At 42.2% G+C, this 21,657-nt stretch overlaps 1 protein-coding gene across 1 annotated transcript; it reads right to left on the reverse strand.

Moving 5' to 3' along the window:
* Window positions 1-3,006: 3,006 nt before the first annotated feature.
* On the reverse strand, window positions 3,007-18,825 carry SLC20A1 (solute carrier family 20 member 1). Its single transcript, XM_030311125.2, has 10 exons — window positions 18,215-18,825; window positions 17,929-18,069; window positions 17,653-17,738; window positions 12,923-13,019; window positions 10,368-10,487; window positions 8,330-8,599; window positions 7,650-8,208; window positions 5,981-6,166; window positions 4,975-5,059; window positions 3,007-3,975 (listed from the first exon to the last, which is right to left on the reverse strand). The coding sequence occupies exons 1-10, from the start codon at window positions 18,558-18,560 to the stop codon at window positions 3,820-3,822; spliced, it is 2,046 nt and encodes a 681-aa protein (XP_030166985.1). The 5' UTR covers window positions 18,561-18,825; the 3' UTR covers window positions 3,007-3,819.
* Between the last annotated feature and the right edge of the window lie 2,832 nt (window positions 18,826-21,657).

Below are 21,657 nucleotides of genomic sequence, written 5' to 3' on the forward strand. Positions count from 1 at the left end.
TCAGACAAGTGGTACTAAATGGATTAGTGACAAGAACCTAGAAAAGACCACTCCACAGAAAAACAAAAACTTGTACAGGAAAAGTGATTACAATATATTAACTGTAAGACTCGACTTTTAAATACTCTGAATATTATTCTTATCAAAATTAAGACCCAATTATACAGTTAAGGTGGGAGGTTAAGGTCTGTGTATGGTAAAAGTTGAAGACAAGTAGAACTACAAATCATTTTCCACTATGGGAAGTCAAGAACCGAAAGCTGGAAGGGCCAAGTGGTTACAGAAATGTGTACTACACACAAATACTCCAACAAAAGAACAGAGTGGAGTAGCATGAGGAAAGGGAGAGATGGTGGTTGGAATCCCATTTCTGTTACTAGCCTTGCTGAATCACGGGACTCCTTAATACGCACACATACAGCCTTGATTTTAAAAACTTTTAAGATTTCGGGGCACCTGGGTGGCTCAGTCAGTTAAGAGTCCGACTTCAGCTCAGGTCATGATCTCACAGCTCGTGGGTTCGAGCCCCGCATCAGGCTCCGTGCTGACAGCTCAGAGCCTGGAGCCTGTTTGGATTCTGTGTCTCCCTCTCCCTCTGCCCCTTTCCCACTCACTCTGGTCTCTTACTCTCAAAATAAATAAAATTGAAAAACAATTAAAGTTGGAAAAAAATTAAAAATCTTTTAAGATTTTATTTTTTTAAGTAATCTCTACATGCAGTGTGGGGCTCAAACTTACAACACCGAGATCAAGAGTTGCATGCTCGGGGCGCCTGGGTGGCTCAGTCGGTTAAGCGGCCGACTTCGGCTCAGGTCATGATCTCGCAGTCTGTGACTTCGAGCCCCGCGTTGGGCTCTGTGCTGACAGCTCAGAGCCTGGAGCCCTATAATGATTTGTAGTTCTACTTGTCTTCAGATTCTGTGTCTCCCTCTCGCTGACCCTCCCCTGTTCATGCTCTCTGTCTCAAAAATAAATAAAACGTTAAAAAAAAAATTTAAAAAAAAGTTGCATGCTCTACTGAGCCAGCCAGGCGCCCCTAAAAATTTTTTTTTTTTTTTTCAAAAAGGCAATGGAGCACCTGGGTGGTTCAGTCAGTTAAGCGTCTGACTTCAGCTCAGGTCGTGATCTCATGGTTGAGCTCCAGGCCCACATCGGGCTCTCTGCACAAAGCCCACTTGGGATCCTCTGTCCCCCTCTCAAAAATAAACATTAAAAAAAAAAAAAAGGCAACATTGGGGGCACCTGGGTGGTTCAGTCAGGTTAAGCATCCAACTCTTGGTTTTGGCTCAGGTCATGATCTTGCAGTTCATGAATTCGAGCCCCACGCTCTGTGCTGTGGAGGAGCCTGCTTGGGATTCTCTCTCCCTTTCTCTTTGCTCCTCCTGCTCCCTCTCAAAATAAACTAACTTTAAAAAAAAAAAAAAAAGGGAACATCAGGTGACTGGACAGCTCAGTCAGTTGGGCATTCTGACTCTTCATTTCAGCTCAGATCACGGGCATGCAGCCTGCCTGAGATTCTCTCTTCCCCTCTGCTCCTTCCCCACTAGCTCTCTCTTAAAAAAAAAAAAAAAGCCAACATCTATTCTCAAGAAACACAGGCCAAGGTTCTGTCAACCACATATCCCTGGCCCATATCAGACATTACTATACATGGAAATACAAACTCCCTCTGGTTTCTTCCTAGCTTTTGGGGTTCCTCTTCCCCAGACCTGGCTGCTCTTCCTAGAGAAGCACATTTTTGATTCAAGTATTTTTTCCGCTGTTCTCTCCTGAGCCAAGGTGAAATGCTGAGGAAGGTTACTATTCTCCATTTTATCACAGGGAAGATAGGATCTGGGCTTGTGTGAGGTCATATAGCGCCAGGAGAGGAAGCCAGTACCAAAACACAAGAGGGTCTCCTCCAAAACCTTCAGTTCAGAGATTAATGCTAGGTTCCCCTTTACCATACATAGCCTCCTCCCTCCTTCCTCAAACAAAAAGTTTCAAGACTACTTTCAGCCAGTCCCAAAGGCTAAACTGATGTTCATTCTCTACTAACATGTAATATTGGGAAAGATACGGTTCCCCGAACAGATTCTATCATCTGTGAAAGAATATTAAGACCTGTTTGAAGAAATCTTGAGGATTAAATGTATAAAAAGCTGAGCACAGTTCCCGACCTTAAATGGTGAACGCTGACTGAGCCATTCTATGGCATGTATCCAACCAGTGATCTAATCTCTTTCAGGCATAGGTCAAGCAGGCATAACTTCATCTGGTACAGTGTAGCTTCTCAAAAGCATCCTCCTAAAACTTAACTCTCAGGACAGTAACTATCTACCTAGTTTGCAAAGCAATGCACTTTTCACTAACTGTTCTGACCAAGGGTAAAAGAAAGGGTCAAGACTCAAGAACAGAGAGAATTTTTAAATAAGCTGAGCTACACACCACACCCCCCATCTGTCTTAGCATCCTTCATAATAGCAAAGCTAGGAATAAATATTTAGTAAAATAGTCCATCCAAACAGGAAAACAATGAGTAGATTTATACATGCTAACATCGAAGTGTCTAGGTTGTGCTATTGAAAGGAAAAATGGGGCACCTGGGTGGCTCAGTAGGTTAAGTGACCCACTCTTGATTTTGGCTCAGGTCATGATCTCAGTTTAGGAGTTTGAGCCTCGTGTCAGGCTCTGTGCTGACAGCCCAGAGCCTGCTTAGGATTCCTTCTGCCCCTCCCCCCACATGCGCTTGCAAACGCCCCCCCCCCAAAACAAATAAATAACCCTTTAAAAAAAAAAAAAAAAGGAGGAAAAAAAAAGGAAACATGTCAAATAGTTAAAACAGTGCCTATGGAGTTATGTCATGTATATTCTGGGATCCCAAGAAACTTAACAGGGAGGAGTGGGGAAGTTTAAGTTGGTCGGTAGTTCTCATTTACGATATCCACACTCTGCTAAGAATGGCATATGGCTAACTGATTTGGAGCCCAGATGCTTCAAATATGAACAAAAACCATGAGAACAAAATTTTCTAAAAACTGTAGGCTTTTTTTTATTCAGTTTAGAGGTAGACAGATGAACATGGAAGGCTGTCCATTTTACTTGCCCCAAAGTTCCTATTCCACTTCATTCAATCCATCCCACACTTGCACAGAACTCTTAAATAACCACAAACTGCCAGAAGGCTTTTTATTCCTACTTCTTTTTAGCAATAATAGTCAATGAATGCTTGCAAAGAAGTTACTACTAACTTAAATCTTCACCGTGTCCAAAGAACCTCGTCCCTATAAGAAGTTCCCACATATGCCAATGGAAACTGCCACTACCGGACAGGGAGGGCAGAGTACAAACGGCTCTATTTCTCTAAGAGGACTACAAGGGAAGCTTCAGTATGTTCTGTTGTTAAGTCCCTGTGCATGTTAGGGCAGAAGCTGGTGAAACCACCAATGCAGAGCACACTGTGTCAAATGGCTCTGAATGGGTTTAAAAAAAAAAAAAAAAAATCACAAGTTATCTTCAGAGACAACATTAAAACATAATGGAATTGAAGCCTGATACAAAAAGTAGAGAATTATGTACAGGAATTCACAGCCCAGAAGGAAAAGGGACCTTAATAGGAACCAGTGGAAACCTGGCTATTTTACATAGCTAATTTTGAGACAAGTCATATTTAGCACAAAAGCAATTATAGCACAAGTAACACTTCCCTCCCACAGCTCCCAAACTTTAAAAAGACTCTTGTCGGTCTTCTGTAACACTGTGATCATTCTTCAAAGGAGCAGGAATGTGTAAGGTGGCCCCAAACATTGACAGGAATTTTAATCTCAAACAGCTTCACGCTCAGAGGATGACATATTTGAAGACTGCCATAATAGCAGCACTGATAACGCCAGAAATGGGGACTGTAACAAACCAGGCCATAAAAATGTTGCGGAAGAGTCGCCAATCAACAGCCTTTTTGGATCGGAGCCAGCCAACAGATACAACAGAACCCACCTAGCAGAGAAAGGGATCAAGGAAACTGATTAGTAAAGGCCAATGGCATTTTGGTAACAGACACATAACCTTATTTATGTAGATAAGGAGCCCCAGACTGCTGGATGAGACTGATTCCATCAAAGATGGTTTGTATTAAGAAGATTACTAATAAGAAGATAAAAACAATATAAAAATCCAATCAAGTCTGTGCTAATTGGGGTAAAATAGGAGAACACTTCCTTTTTCTCTTCTGAGCTACTGGAATTTAATCAACTACTTTAATGAACTACTTTAATAATATTGAACCACTTGGGGTGCCTGGGTGGCTCAGCTGGTTAAGCATCCGACTCAATCTCAGCCTTGGGTCATGATCCTGCAGTTCGTGAGTTGCAGCACAGAGCCTGCTTGGGATTCTGTCCCCACCCCCCAAATAAATAAACTTAAAAAAATATATTGAACTACTTTAATAAGAAGTTATTTTAAGTTTTAGGTTTTCCAAATATCATTTCAGAGGGAGACAGATATTAGACCTCATAGCCAGTGACCTGGAGATATCCCGGAAAAAAAGGATAACTGACAGACTCCATCTTTTTAAGATCAACCAACTTAAATTGCCTTAAGGAAGCCAGTTTCTTCCTCTTCCCACAGTTAATGCATGGCCATCACGCAAAGTCTGAATTCAACAAGTTTCTTCATACTTCGATTCGGAGAGTCTCTGAATATATTCTTTCCATAAATAAACTGCCCTTCAATGTCCAATAAGCCTCAAAGACTTGCTAACCAATACAAAAAGGGCTTTTGCATCATTTGGGGAAAGCCTACATCATTTGCTTAAATAAGCATACTAGACCCAAAAATTGTAAAATGTAATAAGCCTTTACATTCTTACAGTCTCGTCCTAAACTTGTGAACTCTTCAAGACTCCAACTGTATAAAACTTTCTAAACCACAGTTTCACACTTAAAAACTCTCTCCATATTATTAGAGCCATTCAACAGACACAATATGTTTACTTACTTTACAATGCGTTGTACTGATGGGAAGACCAATATTTGATGCGATTACCACAGTGAGGGCAGATGCCAGTTCAATACTGAAGCCACTGTAAACATAGAAAGATTAGTTGTCAAGAATAGAAATTGATATTTTAATAAGCTAACATTATCTCAAAGTTAACACAATCTTACTGTGCTCTGATACTCGGTGACAAAACCTTCACTACCAATCTTTAATTCGCTATAGCTCCTGAAATATACTTTAAATCAAGCTCTCGGGGCACCTCAAGCCCCACATCAGGCGTGCTGTGCCAGCACAGAGCCCACTTTGGATCTTTTGTTCCCCCTCTCTCTGTTCCTCCCCCATTCACACTCTCACACTCAAATAAAACACTAAAAAAAATTAATAAATCAGGTTTAGGCGCCTGGGTGGCTCAGTTGATTAAGCATCCAACTTCGGCTCCGGTCATGATCTCACAGTCCGTGATTTCGAACCCCGCATCGGGCTCTGTGCTGACAGCTCAGAGCCTGGAGCCTGCTTTGGATTCTGTGTCTCCCTCTCTCTGACCCTCCCCTGTTCATGCTCTCTCTGTGTCTCAAAAATAAATAAACATTAAAAAAAAAATTTAAATAAATATATCAGGTTCTCTTCCCTCTTCTCTAATGTTTTGAGGTTTTAAAGTTTTCTGGAAGCTCATTATTAAAGTTTGCACTTTTATTTTGAAGAATTTAATAATCAGTCTCAGCTCCCAAGTAAAGACAAAGTATACATAGCTATTCACTCCACACACACCTTTCTCAGAAAAGCTGTACTGTTAAGAAACCACTGGAAATGAATATTTGACCAAAATTATGTTTAAGGGCCAGACAGTATGTAAAACCTAAAAGTTCACACAATGAGAGTAACATCAGGAACTTATATAAGCTTGGGTTACTTTAGATGAAGAGTTGTGTGGTAACACTACACAGTACTATGAACCTTAAGAAAATGAGCATTAATCTTTCTAAGACCTGCTTTGCCAACTTACCTAGAAGGTGTGATCGGTGTCAGATCTTTCCCCATGGTCTGGATAACTCTCCTTCCCCAAACCCACAGACCAATACAAATACCAACTCCACCATAGAGCAGAAGCCATATCGGTGTTGCCACTTTTGAAGAAACATCTCCTGTGTCATAAACCAGATATAAAGCAACCAGAGGACCGATGGCATTGCTGAAAGAAAAAAAGAGGATGAAGATGATTTTTCAGGCAGAACTAGAATTTCGCAAGATCCAGTTTGCTAAATGACCTACTAGATTATTCAAAGCAAAGCTGGCAAGCTCATCCAAAAGAAATAAATGAAACCCCAACATACACAGCAGAAGAAAATAAAAGCTGCTCTCAGAAGAATCCCATGCATTTGGTGGCCTATCTTCCAACAGGTAGCCTAAAAAAAACGCAGGTTCCAATGGCCAGTTTACAAACCACAAGACTAAGGCTAACAACTAAGTTATCACAACAGTGATTAAGTTTTTCATCTTACACTCAGAGAATTTACTATCAAAGAACTGGATCCTATCTCAATAGACAAGACCATTCTTTGTAATCTCTCTAAAGAAAAAAATTGTACTGCCTGTTTAATAAGTCAATAACTCCTCTGACCTCATCCTTTTTTTTTAAAAAAAAATTTTTTTTCCAACGTTTTTATTTATTTTTGGGACAGAGAGAAACAGAGCTTGAACGGGGGAGGGGGCAGAGAGAGAGGGAGACACAGAATCGGAAACAGGCTCCAGGCTCTGAGCCATCAGCCCAGAGCCTGACGCAGGGCTCGCAGGACTCGAACTCACGGACCGCGAGATCGTGACCTGGCTGAAGTCGGACGCTTAACTGACTGCGCCACGCAGGCGCCCCAGACCTCATCCTTTCTAGAGTATTTAGTGTCCCACGGGGTGGTATGAGCAGCACAACCACAAGCAGAGCCTTATAAAAGGGATAACGTGATATAAAAATAGAAAGTGTGGTGGGGGGCACTTGGGTGGCTCAGTAGGTTAAATGTTCAACTCCTTTTTAATTAAAAATTTTTAAACGTTTTTATTTTTGAAAGACAGAGCTCAAGCAGGGAGGGGCAGAGAGGGAGACCCAGAATCCGAAGCAGGCTCCAGGCTCTGAGCCGTGAGCACAGAGCCCAATGTGGGGCTGAAACTCACAAACTGTGAGATCATGACCTGAGCCAAAGTCAGATGCTTAACCAACTCAGCCACCTAGGCACCCTTAAGTGTCTGACTCTTGCTTTGGCTCAGGTCATGATCTTATAGTTCCTGAGTTCGAGTCCCATGTCAGGCTCTGTACACTAGCCAGGAGAAGCCTGCTTGGGATTCTCCCTCTCCCGGGCCCTCCCCTGCTTGTACTCGCTTCCAAAATAAATAAATAGGGGTGCCTGAGTGGCTCAGTCGGTTGAGCGTCCGACTTCAGCTCAGGTCATGATCTCATGGTTTGTGGGTTCGAGCCCTGCGTCGGGCTCTGTGCTGACAGCTCGGAGCCTGGAACCTGCTTCTGATTGTGTCTCCCTCTCTCTCTGCCCCTCCCCTGCTCATGCTCTGTCTCTGTCTCTCAAAAATAAATAAATGTAAAAAAATTTTTTTAAATAAACTTAAAAAAAGAAGAAGAAAAAAAAAAAGAAAAGAAAGCGTGAGGCTGAGATTCCAAGTCAACTGACCTGACATCATTTCCACCATGGGCAAATGACCCAAAGCAGGCTGTCAGGATCTGCAGGAACTGGAAGAGGAGAGATACCTCCGGTTTATCCTGGTCATACCATTCTTCTAGAGAGCTGCTACTTCCTTTTCTGTCACCCAGACCCATCTCTGCCTTGACACTCATGTCCATCTCAGATGCCGAGTGAATATCAGACACAGCATTGCAGTAACTGGTGTAACTATCCATTCGAATTCGCTTCTTGCTCTCCGCGTTAGGCCATGTCAGCTTCTCCATTTCTTCACCTTTCTGTTCACCTTCTTTGGCACGGAATGAATCCAGAGGCATGCCACAAATTGCCATGGTGTAGGAAGTATAGCTATTATTGCGCCTCAGGGGTTTGTCGCCAGAGTCTCCCATGCAGTCTCCCACCTTGGCGAGATGTAATTTATGCAGCAGCTCTTTGTATAAGCCAGAATCTTTATGCACGGTATGATACTGATAGTGGCCACTGGAGTTCATCTGGTTACTGACGGCTTGATTGAACTGAACAAGGTTCCCATTAGGCAACTGAACTGCTCCTGGCCAAGACCAAAACAGTCACATTAAATACAAAGACCCATCAGGTCCAAACAGTGAGCCCCCTCACCAGTACAGGTAACAAAGTAAAACCCTTATTTTCCCCACTAAGAAACCACTCACCATTCATGGCGCTGTCTATGCTGGTTTCCTCTTTCAGGTCCACACTGGGAAGCCTCTCTCGCTCTGGAGCTTCCTCCAAGTCTCCAAGTTTGAATGAGACCGTTCTCTCCTCCACCACAGCCCGGAGGGGCACAGTGGCAGATCCTACCTCAGAAACGGGACTCCTGGTTTCAATATCACTGACAGACAACTTTGTTTCTTCATGGTCTTCTTTCAAGCTATTCTTTTTTTCCATTAAGGGGCTTTCAGAAGGACTAGACTTTATTTCTCCTAGAAAAAACGGGGGATTTTTGTTTGGTTTGAACCAAACTAACTTGTTCCCCATCTCCCCTTTCCCCCCACCTCAAAAAAATCCATCTCAAAAATATATTTCAGTGAAAATTCTGGATAATATTCCTGTCTACTTCATTTGCCGTATCTCCTATCTTTCCTTTGCAAAGATATAGCAATGCTTCAGGGGTCACACGCTTTTTCAGTAAAGGGCCAGAATGTAAAATATTTTTTTAGGCTTTGTGGGCTCTGTTGTGTATTCCTGTCCTTCACAAGACAAAGATTGTTGTTTTACAAGGGTAAAAACCATTCTTAGTTCCCTGCTGACCCATTCTGAGGTGAAAGATACCTCAAAGCATGAGGCTGACAGACTGAAAGTTTAGACTGCATCTAGTTTATGTTCTTTTTAAAAAAGGAATGCCCCCAAATTTCAGTCCAGGAGTTCAAGCAAAGCAACAGAGCTCAATGCAGGCAACTAAAGATGACAACTTGAATTCCCACCTCCTGAAAGAGAGATGCGCCTTATGGTTCTACCTTATGGTTCTAAATGCCATGACTACACAGGAATATTTATTTTCTGCCCATCCTACCGATGCCCAGTATGTTTACATGTTCATTCAGGCATCACAACTAGGCTACAGACTAGGACCGAAAACATTATCAAGACTTGTATCATCTTCTCCCAGACTGGGGGGAAAACGAGGTCAGAAAGTGGTACAAGCCTCGTTCCCACTGTGCGCTCAGCACAACCAGACTAGCAAAGACCAGAGCCTCTCAGAGGCGTCTCAGTGCAGCTGCATGACGCAGCACTCTTCCTAAGGCCTCTGCAGTCTGTGCATCCGTCCACTTCCAAACAACAAACTTGAAATCACTAACCAAGCATTTGCAGATAGAAAGGGCTGAGAAGATTACTTTAAAAGCTCTCAGCCAGTAAGGAAATGAATACAAGGTTTAAATAAGACTGATGCTAACCAAAATTTATTGTATTTAATTATACTCTACTACCGTGTGATAGTAATGATCTAAATGATTCCTTCACATTAACACTGGAAAATGTCTACCTCTAGAATCTGTGCTATAATTCTGAGAATTAACCAAATCTAAAGTCAGATATAAAAATGTGACTTAGCTTTACAGGCCCAAATCTGAAATTACACACAGAAGTAGTTCAGATAAATGTTTCTTGAAAATATTTTGTATCTACTCCTTATTTTATATTAAGATATCCTCACACTTCCCAATTAATGTAAGCTACGTCTATATATTTCTGTCACCAGCAACTGATGTACGGTAAAAAAAAAAAAAAAAAATTACATTAAAGGCCCAGTTTGCCCCTAGCATATGTCAAAAATCTCTTTAACTAGGTCTCAGGTCATTTCAAGTCAATAAAAACAGTTTGGGCAGGGGCACCTGAGTGGCTAAGCCAATTAAGCGTCCAACTTCCACTCAAGTCATGATCTCACAGTTTGTGAGTTCAAGCCGTGCATCAAGCCCAGTGTCAGACTGCTTGGGATTCTCTCTCCCTGCTTCCCTTCGCCCACTTGCACGCGCTCTCTCTCTCAAAATAAAAAATTAAAAAACCTAGTCTCTCTCTCTCAAAAAAAAATTAATAAAAATTTAAAAACCTAGTTTAGAACAATAAACCCATATTCTGAAATCTCATTTAAATGTGTGACTTCGCCAATCTACCCAAATAGTGAGTTTTTGTACACAAGAAGTTAACAGACACATTGCCAGTTAAAACGATCTGCTACAATTTGTTACTTACGTTCAATTTTTCTCTTCATCCTGGGACATACAAAGAACCAGACGATAAGGGCACAGAAAACTGCACATCCCACCGAGATGAGGATGGTGCCCCACAGAGGAAGTTTGTCAAAGCCCAGCACTAGGAGATAAAATGGTGCATCTTGAAAACCCCAGGGCGACAGCCCCCTGCAACAACGTGTAAACCCTCCTCGGGGGGACTCTGGGGTTCCCCCCAAGCCAGCCCATCACCCTTTACAACTGCTGCCAGCCTTAGGTCCACAAGGTTTATTGTACTGACTATACAAATTCAGGAGAAAAATCCAATGGTCATCTGAAACCCACACCTCCACCTCTGGCCCACTCTCCACACCTGCTGGATTCAAGTCCCCCAAGTTCCTTCAAAAACTAGCTTTTTTTCCCTTTGTTTAGAAGATAAGGATTACTATACTTTGAGGATCTGCAACTAGCTATGAAAAAAAGGAAGCATTCCACTCCCTAGCCTCCACATGGTAGCTGCCACACATTATGTTTGCACATACAGATTTTAATGTTAAAAAGGGACTAAGATCACATTTGTCATACTGATAAAATTTTCTGTGGAAGTTATCGAATCCATTGTACTAACCTCCAGCAAAAACCTTTAACAAGATTATCTCTTAGGATACATTATCAAACTAAGATACAGAAAACCGGAATATTATCTATCAAAAGATAAGGATAGTTCAAAGGACCATCTTTCACAAAAATAGTTCAGTGGTAATTTCATTAACAAGGCATATCTTAGAGACATGCCTACTTTTCACATGGCTTTGGGATCATTAATATCAGTCCTCATGTGCTTACCCCTTAAATGCCAATAGGCTTCAAGCCTAGCCTATACTAAGGACAGAAGCAAAGCACTACAGAATTCTATTTAAGACTGTAAGATGTTATAATGATCTGTAGTTCATCCACAAATAGCTTGGCTACCTGCAGTTCTTTTGCTTTATTCTGATAGGAATAGATTACTTATAAAATGGAAAATCTATTGCCCCCCAATGATTAATATTTAAAAATCAGATGTAACCGTGGTCCTTTCAAAACTAAAGTTCTATAGTGACTACAAATCCTTCCATTTTAATTCCTATCAATTCTGACCATGTAGTCACACAAACTAAAATATACATGAAGCTTAATTAATCTCTATCACAGTTTAAATCTATGTTACAAGCCAAAAGGGGAAATGAGAAAGGGAAATTTTTCTTGTATATGATCCACAAAGAACAGAACAAAAATATCCCAAGTTCCTTTTTCAAAAATGATTGCAAGTTTAAGTTTCTAATTTCACTGAACTATGACCTTTGCCGCTACCAGATAAAACATCTGTGCTTAGAGTGTCACAGGAGACTTTAGTTTAGCATGAAGAACTCAATTTAAAACATAATTGGAAATGTAGCATGCAAGCTTTTCTTTGCCTGTACCATTTGGTGAGGAGTCTGGTATCCCCTAAGTAAGATCAATATTCTCATAAAGTTGTCCATTTTCTTCCCTAATTATTCCAAGAATAAAGACAAGGTTAAAAATACTTAGCTAATTCCATTTTTGGCCAGTGACTTACTACTTCAGTGAAGTTTAAGAACCAATTTACAATCCATTAATCAGAAACCAATTTAGTGGGCTCCAATGAGCATTAAAAAAAAGCTAAAGAGAAGTATCTGAAAACATGAGGACACAGCACATAGTAAGGGTAAGTAGCTTCTAAATACTATTCTAGTTTTCTTTCCCTCTCTCTCTGTCTCTACGTGCACATATGTCTTGGGCAGCAACGTACAGTGTATTTTTTCCAGTGGGTCACAGTCAAAAGATCAAAAGCCACTCGCCTGACCATCAAGTCAAAAGACCCTAGAGAGCGAACCTGAACTGATAAAAAGCAGGTACTGTCAAGTTACAAGTTAGTAATCTTTTTCAGTTGCTAAATTGAACATGGATCATATTTTTATCCATGCTTTGCCTTAGTCCCAAAATAAAAGTAATCATCTGAATCTTTATATCCTCACAAATTATTTTTCCTCTTAGCTGCATGAATTTCTTCTTCCAAGTGCACTTAGATCAGGTGTTTAAACATCCCAACTCTTCTCATTCAAGCAGATTCAGGGAAGTAAATTTAGTGCTTAGAAACAAAAGTAGCTCCATTTGGGAGAGAAAAAAGAGAATATCCAGCAAACCAGTCCTAAATGACTGATTATTGAAGACCAAATATAACTAATTACTCTTCAGCAGTTGAGGTATCAATTCCAGTTATTTTTAGCACAGAAAGGAGAAAGGGAGGGAGAAGATCATATTATCGGTGGATCCTGTGAAGACTATAAAGAGTAAAGGTCTGTAGTGATTTAGAATCTGAGCAGGTCTCTTTGGTTGAAAAACTATCTAGGTTAACTCAGCATACACTAGCCTGCAGCCTTCTGAAATGGGCGCAGGCCAGCCACCTTCTAGGAGATTTCAGCCCTGTAAAGCAAAAAGGGGTAAATTGGGCATTTAATGCAAGTCTTATAAACAACGTTAAATTCACATTTAAATATTTTGGTATGTACTTACAAGGTGCTCCAGTATACATGATGGAAAAGAGGTTTATTCCAACTGTGCAGGCATAGAAAACTGGCAAAGCTCGCAAACCATTAGGAACGGGATCTGTCTAAAAAAGATTATCAAGATCAGTATCTTGAAAGGTGTTATAAAATTATGTTAACTAACTTGAACTTAAATTTTAAAAAAGGGGGGGGGGGTTAAGTTAACTCATTTCCATAGAACTTTGTAAAAAGGGCAGGTTCAGGAATTACATAAGGCCAGTTAATGGTATCCATAGTAGTAGGAAAAGCCCAGTTGGCCTCACTCCTGAAAGTCTCCTTACCAAGGCTGATCTCATCTTTTACATCTACCTGAATTTAAATTTGTGTTTGTTTTAGGTTTTTTTGGGGGGGTGGAGGGTGGGGGGGGTGCTATTTCTAACAAAGTCACCTACACCAGTGACTGGTAATGCCTCAAATAATGTTTCAATACCCAGTGTCCTAAGGTACCCGATTGTCCAGATGTAAATCCGAGCATACACCTGAGATGTACTATACATTTGTAAAGGATATCAAGAAATAGACTATGAGATGTCAGGACATTTCTCACCATGCCTGCAAAGATTTCTTAAAATCAAAACATGTAGAATTACCTGCAACAACAATCTTATCTAGACATTAACAAATACACCACTATTAATGACTTACCAAAGAGCTAAGATAAAAATCAATTGTACACTAAGTTACCTCCTCATTCAACAGACTGTACCAAACACCATCCTGGGCACTAAAATATGGGAGTGAATGAGAAAGTTCCTGCCCTCAGAGAACTAACATTTACATTCTAATACAGAATAATGTAAAGTAGCAATAAATGCTATGAAGAAAATAAAGAAGGGTAAGGAAGAGGCAGTGATGGAAGGCAGAACACACTGGGAATTATCAGTGGAACAAAGACACAAGCCTGGTAAGTCAACAAGCCATGTACATACATGGGGGGGGGGGGGAGGTGGGACACAGAATATTGCAGACAGAGATAACAGCAAGTGTAAAAACCCTGAGGCAAAAACTCAGGAATTGCAAAGAGGCCAGTGTGACTGGAAATAAAAAGAGCTCCACTTAGAACAAATGTGTATTAATTCTACAGGAAAACACCCAGGTCAAACACTTAAAGAGAACACAAACTTGAATATATGGGAAGGCTAAACTATGAAGATGTTATCCTAAAGGTTTAATGCTGTCTGGATAGCAATCCAAAAGAAAATCTTGGGAAAGAGAAAGATCCAAAGTGCTTCTAAAGCTTCTAACTAGGATAATCAACAGTTGGGAAGAGGGAGATAGTGGCTGAAGACAAACACAACAGAAGAGAAAGGAAAGATGCCATTCAAAATCAGTAGAGATGGGCCCTCACTGAAACACACTTTGAATTTTAGCTTCCCATGAGGTGCCTGGGTGGTTCAGCTGGTGAAGCGTCAGGACTTTTGATATGGCTCCGGTCAGGTCGTGATCCTACCGGTGTTGAAATCAAGCCACAAGTTGGGCTCTGTTGGGAGCCTACTTGGGATTGGTCTCTCACTCTCTCTGTCCCTCTCTCCCACTCTCTCTCTCAAAATAAATATTTTTTTAAAAAAGTTGATTTTAGGGGCACCTGGGTGGCTCAGTTGGTTAAGGGTCCGACTTCAGCTCAGGTCATGACCTCACAGTTTGTGAGTTCGAGCCCCGCACTGGGCTCTGTGCTGGGCTCTGTGCTGACAGCTCGGAGCCTGAAGCCTACTTCAGATTCTGCGTCTCCCTCTCTCTGTTCCTCCCCCACTCACACTCTGTCTCTCTCAAAAATAAATAAAGATTAAAAAAAATTCAAAAACTTAGAAAAAAAAGTTAATTTTAGCTTCCCTATCCATACTTTAAATATATATAAACACATCAATAAATACACAAATAAATAAGTGCTACATATAGAGAAATAGCCAAAATAAAAATGATAGCCTATACCTAGAACTATTCAGCATCCTGGAATAACTCAACAGTGTGGGACACACTCCAAGGGCAATCAATAAGCTATCAATTCATAAGATCCCCCCAAAATCAAAACCCATTAGGGATCTATAAACATTATGTAGGGACTTCTCTTAACAGATTTTCAAATACAATTTGGTAATATGGTATCAAATCAAACTAATTAGAGTTGAGAAATAATAGGTTTTATTTTATTTTTCTGGGTTTTATTTTTCTGTACAGTCCAATTATGTATTCCCTGAGGTAACCAGTATTTAATTAGTAGCAGGGAAGGTAGTGAATGAATGATACTTGTGGTTTATTATGAAACACAAGCTCATCATCTTTTAAAAAAAGGCAAAGTTCATAAATCTAGGAACTTTTACTCCCTCCAGACTCGTCTCGGTCACTCGCAAGAGATAACCAAGGCTAACAACTTTATAAGATTTGTATTACTGTATGACCCATCTAACTACACACTTGGAACTTTATCTGGAAATAATGTAAATATCTCATCATCCAGTCATGTGAGATGGGAGGGGGGGGGGGGGAGTCTTGGTAACTCCCCATCCCCAACCAGAATAGTTCATTGTTTACATACTGGATGTTCTGATAAGCCTCTAAAGAAAAAGGCTCCTCTGAGTTTGAAAAGATGTCCTAGATTTAATGTGATTCCTAACAAAAGGGAGACTGCTCAAAGACCCATTTTTCTCTGACTAGCATTTAAATAATAGGATAACTTTCCCTTTTCCCCCATTCCTTTATTGCCCTAGCCTTTAAGGAGAAGTACCTCATCTCCACTCTGGATTTTCCTACTAGACTACCCAACACCCTTGGCACAGACATCAGAAAACAGAAAATTTTAAAAAAGCAATTTTAATGTTAATTTCCAAAACAGAATCTTAAGTTGAAAAGCAGCTTAATGGTCAAATATTCAGACTTTAACAGCCAGTACCCCCAAAGGTTACCAGCATAAGGATGTTTTGAGATTTAAAATCGAACAGTAACCACAACTATTCACATTCATCACCCAAAAACTCATTAGCAGATTGGACACAAGACTATGGGTCACAGGGAGGACAGGGGAGTTTGGAGGTAAAAAAAAAAAAAGTCCTCAAAGTCAATACTGCTAAACACTATTCCAATCATTCTTGATCATGCTCTTATCCTCATACCTACTAAAGAATATATTGTTACAAAGGGAATATATTTAACTCCAGCTCTCAACTGTGGGTAGAAAAATACCTGCCATGCAGTTCTCAAATGAGAGATACTGAACAACCTAAAAATCCCTCTTTGCACCTCAGAGCACCACCATTTCCCCTCCAAGAAAGAAGACAAGTTTTATCTTGAGACATACAAAGCCTCTCCAGAATCAGAACAATCTGCTTCCCAATAAATAATCAACAAAGACCCAGTGTAAAGTTTCATAAAGCAGGAATCCATAATACAGGATCCTATGTATTCTCCTTGTTCTCTGGTATGGAGTAATCTATATGGCTCTAATAAAAATACTGAAAAATCTGATCTGTCACTACCAGTAAGCCTTGAACCTAAGCATCATGTTATCTATCATATGCTACAACAATTCTGGGGATCCGGCGGGTAGCTCATCAAATCTGCTTGCTAAATAAAACGATATCAAACTTCAAGTCCATTAGTAGTAACAACGAACTATTTACTCTCAAATTCTAACCAATCTATAAATATTTCAATTTTCCAAGTATTCAACTGCTATATTCTGGCAGACTCAGGTGATAGGAAAGAACAATTAATGAATCAATTTACCATAGTGTTTCTACAAAGGCCCAAAACCTTCCCTACAAAAGCTTACAACTAGACCGAACAAGTGGGTCTGAATATATTCTTACCCCTTGGGACTAAGCTACCTATCTCTCTTCACTCAGATGTCTACAGTTTAGGAGCATTTTACAAACTTACAATGGGCCGTTAAGAGGCATTCACCTCAGAAAAAGGACAACTTTGTTTCCTCAGAAAAATGCATTTATTCTTACCAAGTAATTCAGTCCAGTGACAACACCTTGTCGTCTACATTTATTTTGGAGCCAGCATCAGACTTCTTGATAAAAGAAATGCTATTGGGTCCCTCAAAAGGGATTTTCAATTGGACAGGAAATTAAATGACTGTCTGGAATTTTTTTTTTTTTTTTTGAGGGCCAAGGGAAAAAACAAAAAAACACCTTTACGGGCTTTTTTACCCCATCTGGGAAATTAGAGTCAAGTCACTGTGAAAGATAAGAGTCCCCACCCTGAAGCTTATAACCTGGTTATGCTAATCAGCACGACAAAAGTTAACTGCGTGGAAACCCAAACTACTCAATTTAACTGTCGACTAAAAAAACATTATGTCAAGACACATTACGACTTACGAACCCCAAGCTCATAAGTCAAAATGGTCCAAAAAAAAAAATAATAAGTCAAAATGGTCCATATACGTTGCTGATTTAGAGAAAACAGTATCTACAAACACCTGTACAAAATCACCCTGAATAAATTTCCTTATTTTTTCATTCCCAGCTTCTCCTCTATTTCTTGGCACACCATATATTCATTCAATTTTTCCTTCCTGAATGCATTCTGGACTATCGAAAACTTGACTTTTTCAGAGAGCTCAGCAACATACAAGAGATGTACTGAACACAGATGTATTTTTTAACTTCCCAAGGCCACACTAATCACATCTACAAGAAGGCTAGCAGTCTGAATACCATTGGGTAATACCAAAGGTCATAAAAGAAAGATTACCTTACGGAGGATGAATGCACGAACAAGGAAGAATAAAATTCCAGACATAATACCAGAAAGCAGTGGAGAGATGAACCAAGACATCACTGGAACAGAACACATTGAAAAGAAAAATGTCAACTAATGAAAATCAGGAACCAAAAAAACTTTAAATTTTAGTATTCCATCTTCAAAACTTTCCATCCCTCCATTTTACACCATTTATTTCATACAATGCCATGGCAGCACATGACAAGAATAAAAATTTTTAAAAAAGCCATTTAAAATTAAACATACCAATTTTTATCAGTTCAGACCACTTGACACCCTCCTGCCCCTTTGCCACAAGGGAGAAACCGATGGTTGCACCAACAATACAATGGGTTCCAGAAATGGGAAGCTTCAAAAACGAAGCCACTAGTTGCCACACAGCAGAACCTGAAACACAGGCAAGTTTTATTAAATGGCAAAATTCTCAGGAATGCAGTGCCTTCCGAAGAAGAAAACCTGAAAGGGAGAGCCCAAGTATGGAACCACCCACTTGCTCACCGCCACCAAGGGGGAATACATAAAAAGAACTTACCAAACATAGCACTGACAGAGCCGGCCATCAACAGCTGTTGGGTCGAGTTGTACATCTCCACGTCGATCAAGCCCTTCCTGATTGTTTCGCTCACTTTGGCTCCCAGAAGGACGGAGCCCACGGTTTCAAAAATACTAGCTAGGATGCAGGCTTGCTTGAGGGTCACTACACCTGAGCCCACAGCTGTACCAAACGAATTTGCTACATCATTGGCTCCCACGGAGAATGCCAAGACAAATGCAATAATGAAGCCCAGGATCAGCATCCATAGGTAGTCCATCAATGGACCAGAAGCAGCAGTAGCAGCAATAGTACTGGTAGTCAGCGTTGCCCCGGTAAATGCCATTCTCTAGACTAGTGGTTTTTATTAATTGTAAGAGAATTACTGAGCGGCTTTCAAGATGTGTAAACAGAATATGAGGTATCAAAAATGCTATAATAAATAATATATATTATATAAAATTAAATACTGTAAACTACGGCACAGAAACCGAGCTGGGGAGTTACTGCTATACGCTGCGTATGAGCATCTGTTGTCTGGGGTTTCTTTGGCTCTGGAGGGCTAAAGCAAGGAGAATTCCATGGCGGAGAAGAGAAAGGACGCAGTTCATCTGGGGGGGGGGAGGAGAAAATAAAAATAGGAGCGGTTGGGGGGAAAAACTTGAGGAGAAAAAACGAGGATGGGGGATAAGGAATTGTATATGAAGAAGAGGAAAAGAGAAGGAGAGAGAAGAGGGTGGATGGGGGGTGGGCACGTGGCGCGGGGACCTCCTCGTCAGCGCTCGCCCAGCCGGAATCCCCCACCCCCACCGCCCGCCGCCGGCCCGCGCGCGCCCTCCCCGCGAAAACCGGAAAAGGGCCGTTCCCGCGCGCGCCGCCCGAGGACCGCCAAAAAGGCCCGCGGGCGGGCGGGATGGGGGAGGGAGGCGAACGGTAAGGAAGCCAGAATCCCAGTCCGCCGCCCACGCCGGCCCACCAGACCGCCTCCCGCTCGACGGCGTCGGCGCCTGGTCCCGCCGGGAAAGAAAGCCTTTCCAAGGTGGCGCCACCACTCACCAGAGGAAACCAAGGGCCGAGCGGAAGACCAGACGCGCAGGCTGCGGCGGCGGCACGGACGCACGCACCTGTGGTCGGTGAGCAGACGGCCTGGGGCGGAGGCTCGGGGATGGATCGACAGGGCTGGCGACCCACCCAATGAAGCACCCGCGGCGCCTCAGCGGCAGAGAAGAGAAAGCACGCAGCGCGCGCCGGCAGCCATCACTCTGGCGGCACACGCCGCCGGCCGCCACTTATAGCCGGCGCCGCGACCCGCGTGACCCGCAGCGCCTCGCCCCGGCTCCGGAGCCCCGCCCCCGGGGTGGTGCAGCCCACGCCTGCCCGGCGTGCCCAATCGGGTGAGCCCTTCGGCGGCGCTCATTGGCCAGACCCGCGCCCGCGGCCACGCCCCCGGCGGGGAGCTTGTCCACGTGGGGAGGGCCGACCCCCTTTCTGCAGCCTCGCCCTAGCGTCCGTGTAGCGTCTCGCCGCTCGGGTTAGTTACTGGTGGAGGCCGTAGGGGACCCTAGCTGTGCCGCCAGAGGTCGTCGGGCCGACTTATAGGGGCGGCGACCAAGGTCATTCCTAGTTTCCCTTTTGCGGGCCCCATTTCGTATTGCTGACCGCTTCTCAAGCCTTCTTTTCAGCTTACTTAATGACCTGCCGCGTCCAGAGGCCACACCTGGCCGAGTTCCCTCCCGCCCGTCCAGTGACGCTGCGGGGGAGCTCGAGCCCTCTGGCTCTGGATCCAGTCTTGGCACGTTGTCGCACCTGTGACTTGCCCTTGGCCAGACAGGCACGGGGGGAGGGGGGGAAAGCTCACGTGGTCGCTTTGCTCCCGCAGTCATGCACTTGGGAGAAAACGGAAAGAGTGAAGAGTCACGAGAACCAGGTTGTCTCCCCGATTATAGCGCAGAGCCTCAGGAAGGCTGTGGGTCATTAATTTCCCTCTAGTGGACCTGTGTTTTCTGCGTGGTGGCTGTGGCGCTGGGAGGAAGGACAGTGCTTCAGATTCAAATCCTGACTTCTGCTGCAGTGTGTCACCTTGAGTAAATTCCAGATCTTTCAGACTGCATCGTCACGAATGTAAAACGTTAACAATCAGTACCTACCTTGTGGCAGGATTTAAATGAGTTAACGTGGGCGAATGAGACCAGAGCTGTGTAGGCACCGAACTCTAATTTCCGGTTTGCTCTTAATGTAAAAATGCCTGTTTTAGGATGTAGGAAAGGGTGAAAGGGGATGTTCTCTTTGCATCCCGAAGCTTTCCTATTCTTTTGACATAAAAATTGATTTCTGGTCTCCTACAGGGTATATAATGTAGTTTTGACATTAATAAGATTTGCTGTGCACATTTGAGGGCATTCTGTCGTGCAGCTTAAGATCAAAAGTAATCATGCCTGGAGATTAAAGTCGTGGTTTCTTGTCAGGGTTGTAGTGAGATTGAAGAATTTCACCAGAAATACTTAACAGGCTTAGAATGTTCTGGAGCCCTCCCCACCTTTTTGCCATCTCTAGCAGCAGGGCACTGAATAGCAGAAACAAAGATGCTGTAAATCATTGCTATGTCTGGGACATCTATGGAGGCTTGAACTACACATGAGTATCCTCTGACCTACCTCGAACATCTGATGGAGTTCTATGAGTAACAAAGTTACAGAGTTACAAAGCTCTTGGTCCCAAGGTCGTGTCTGAAAAAGAAAAGTGCATGTCCGGGTGCAATGACCCTACAATGCAATTCTGATGTAATTCTGGCACCTTAAAATGTACTCCTCCCTCAACCTTCAGTTCATTTCAAGGTTAAAAAAAAATTGAATAAAAGGACTGATCTGTTAAAGGTGCTTAGTGTTCTGCCATTTAAAACAATAATTTGGGGGGGGGTGTGTGAAGTAGTTGAAGGGGATTAATAGTACACTTATGATGAGCCCTGAGTAAATGTGTTAAATTGTTGAATCATCATACACCTGAAGCTAATGTAACACTGTATGTCAATTGTACTTGAATTTAAAAAATAAATAATAAAAATTTTAAAACAATTTTCAAAGCAGTTATTTGTAAGGGAATTGTTTCACAGTATGTTTTTTGTTTTGGGTTTTTTGTTGTTGTTGTTGTTTTGTTTTGTTTTCATTTTGTCCATGGGCGTACTTTTGCTCATCTGTGGTATTTAGCCCTTCAAGTTGGCAAATACTTGCTAGACAACCTCTTTGCGGGGAGGGGGGGGGTGGGGGGGTGGGGGGTGGCAGCCAGAGTGAGTAGTCATCAATGAGAGAGCACAGTCCAGGCCCTTTGGGATGGGCTTGCAGAGAATGGGAGAGCCCTGGGGCAGAGACTCAGAGAATTCGTCATTACAGATGAATTCTGCCAACATCTTTAAGCTGGTCCTATCCTTCTTCCTTAGGACAACAGAG

This window comes from Lynx canadensis, chromosome A3 (assembly GCF_007474595.2).
Source record: "Lynx canadensis isolate LIC74 chromosome A3, mLynCan4.pri.v2, whole genome shotgun sequence".
Classification (NCBI taxonomy): Eukaryota; Metazoa; Chordata; class Mammalia; order Carnivora; family Felidae; genus Lynx; species Lynx canadensis.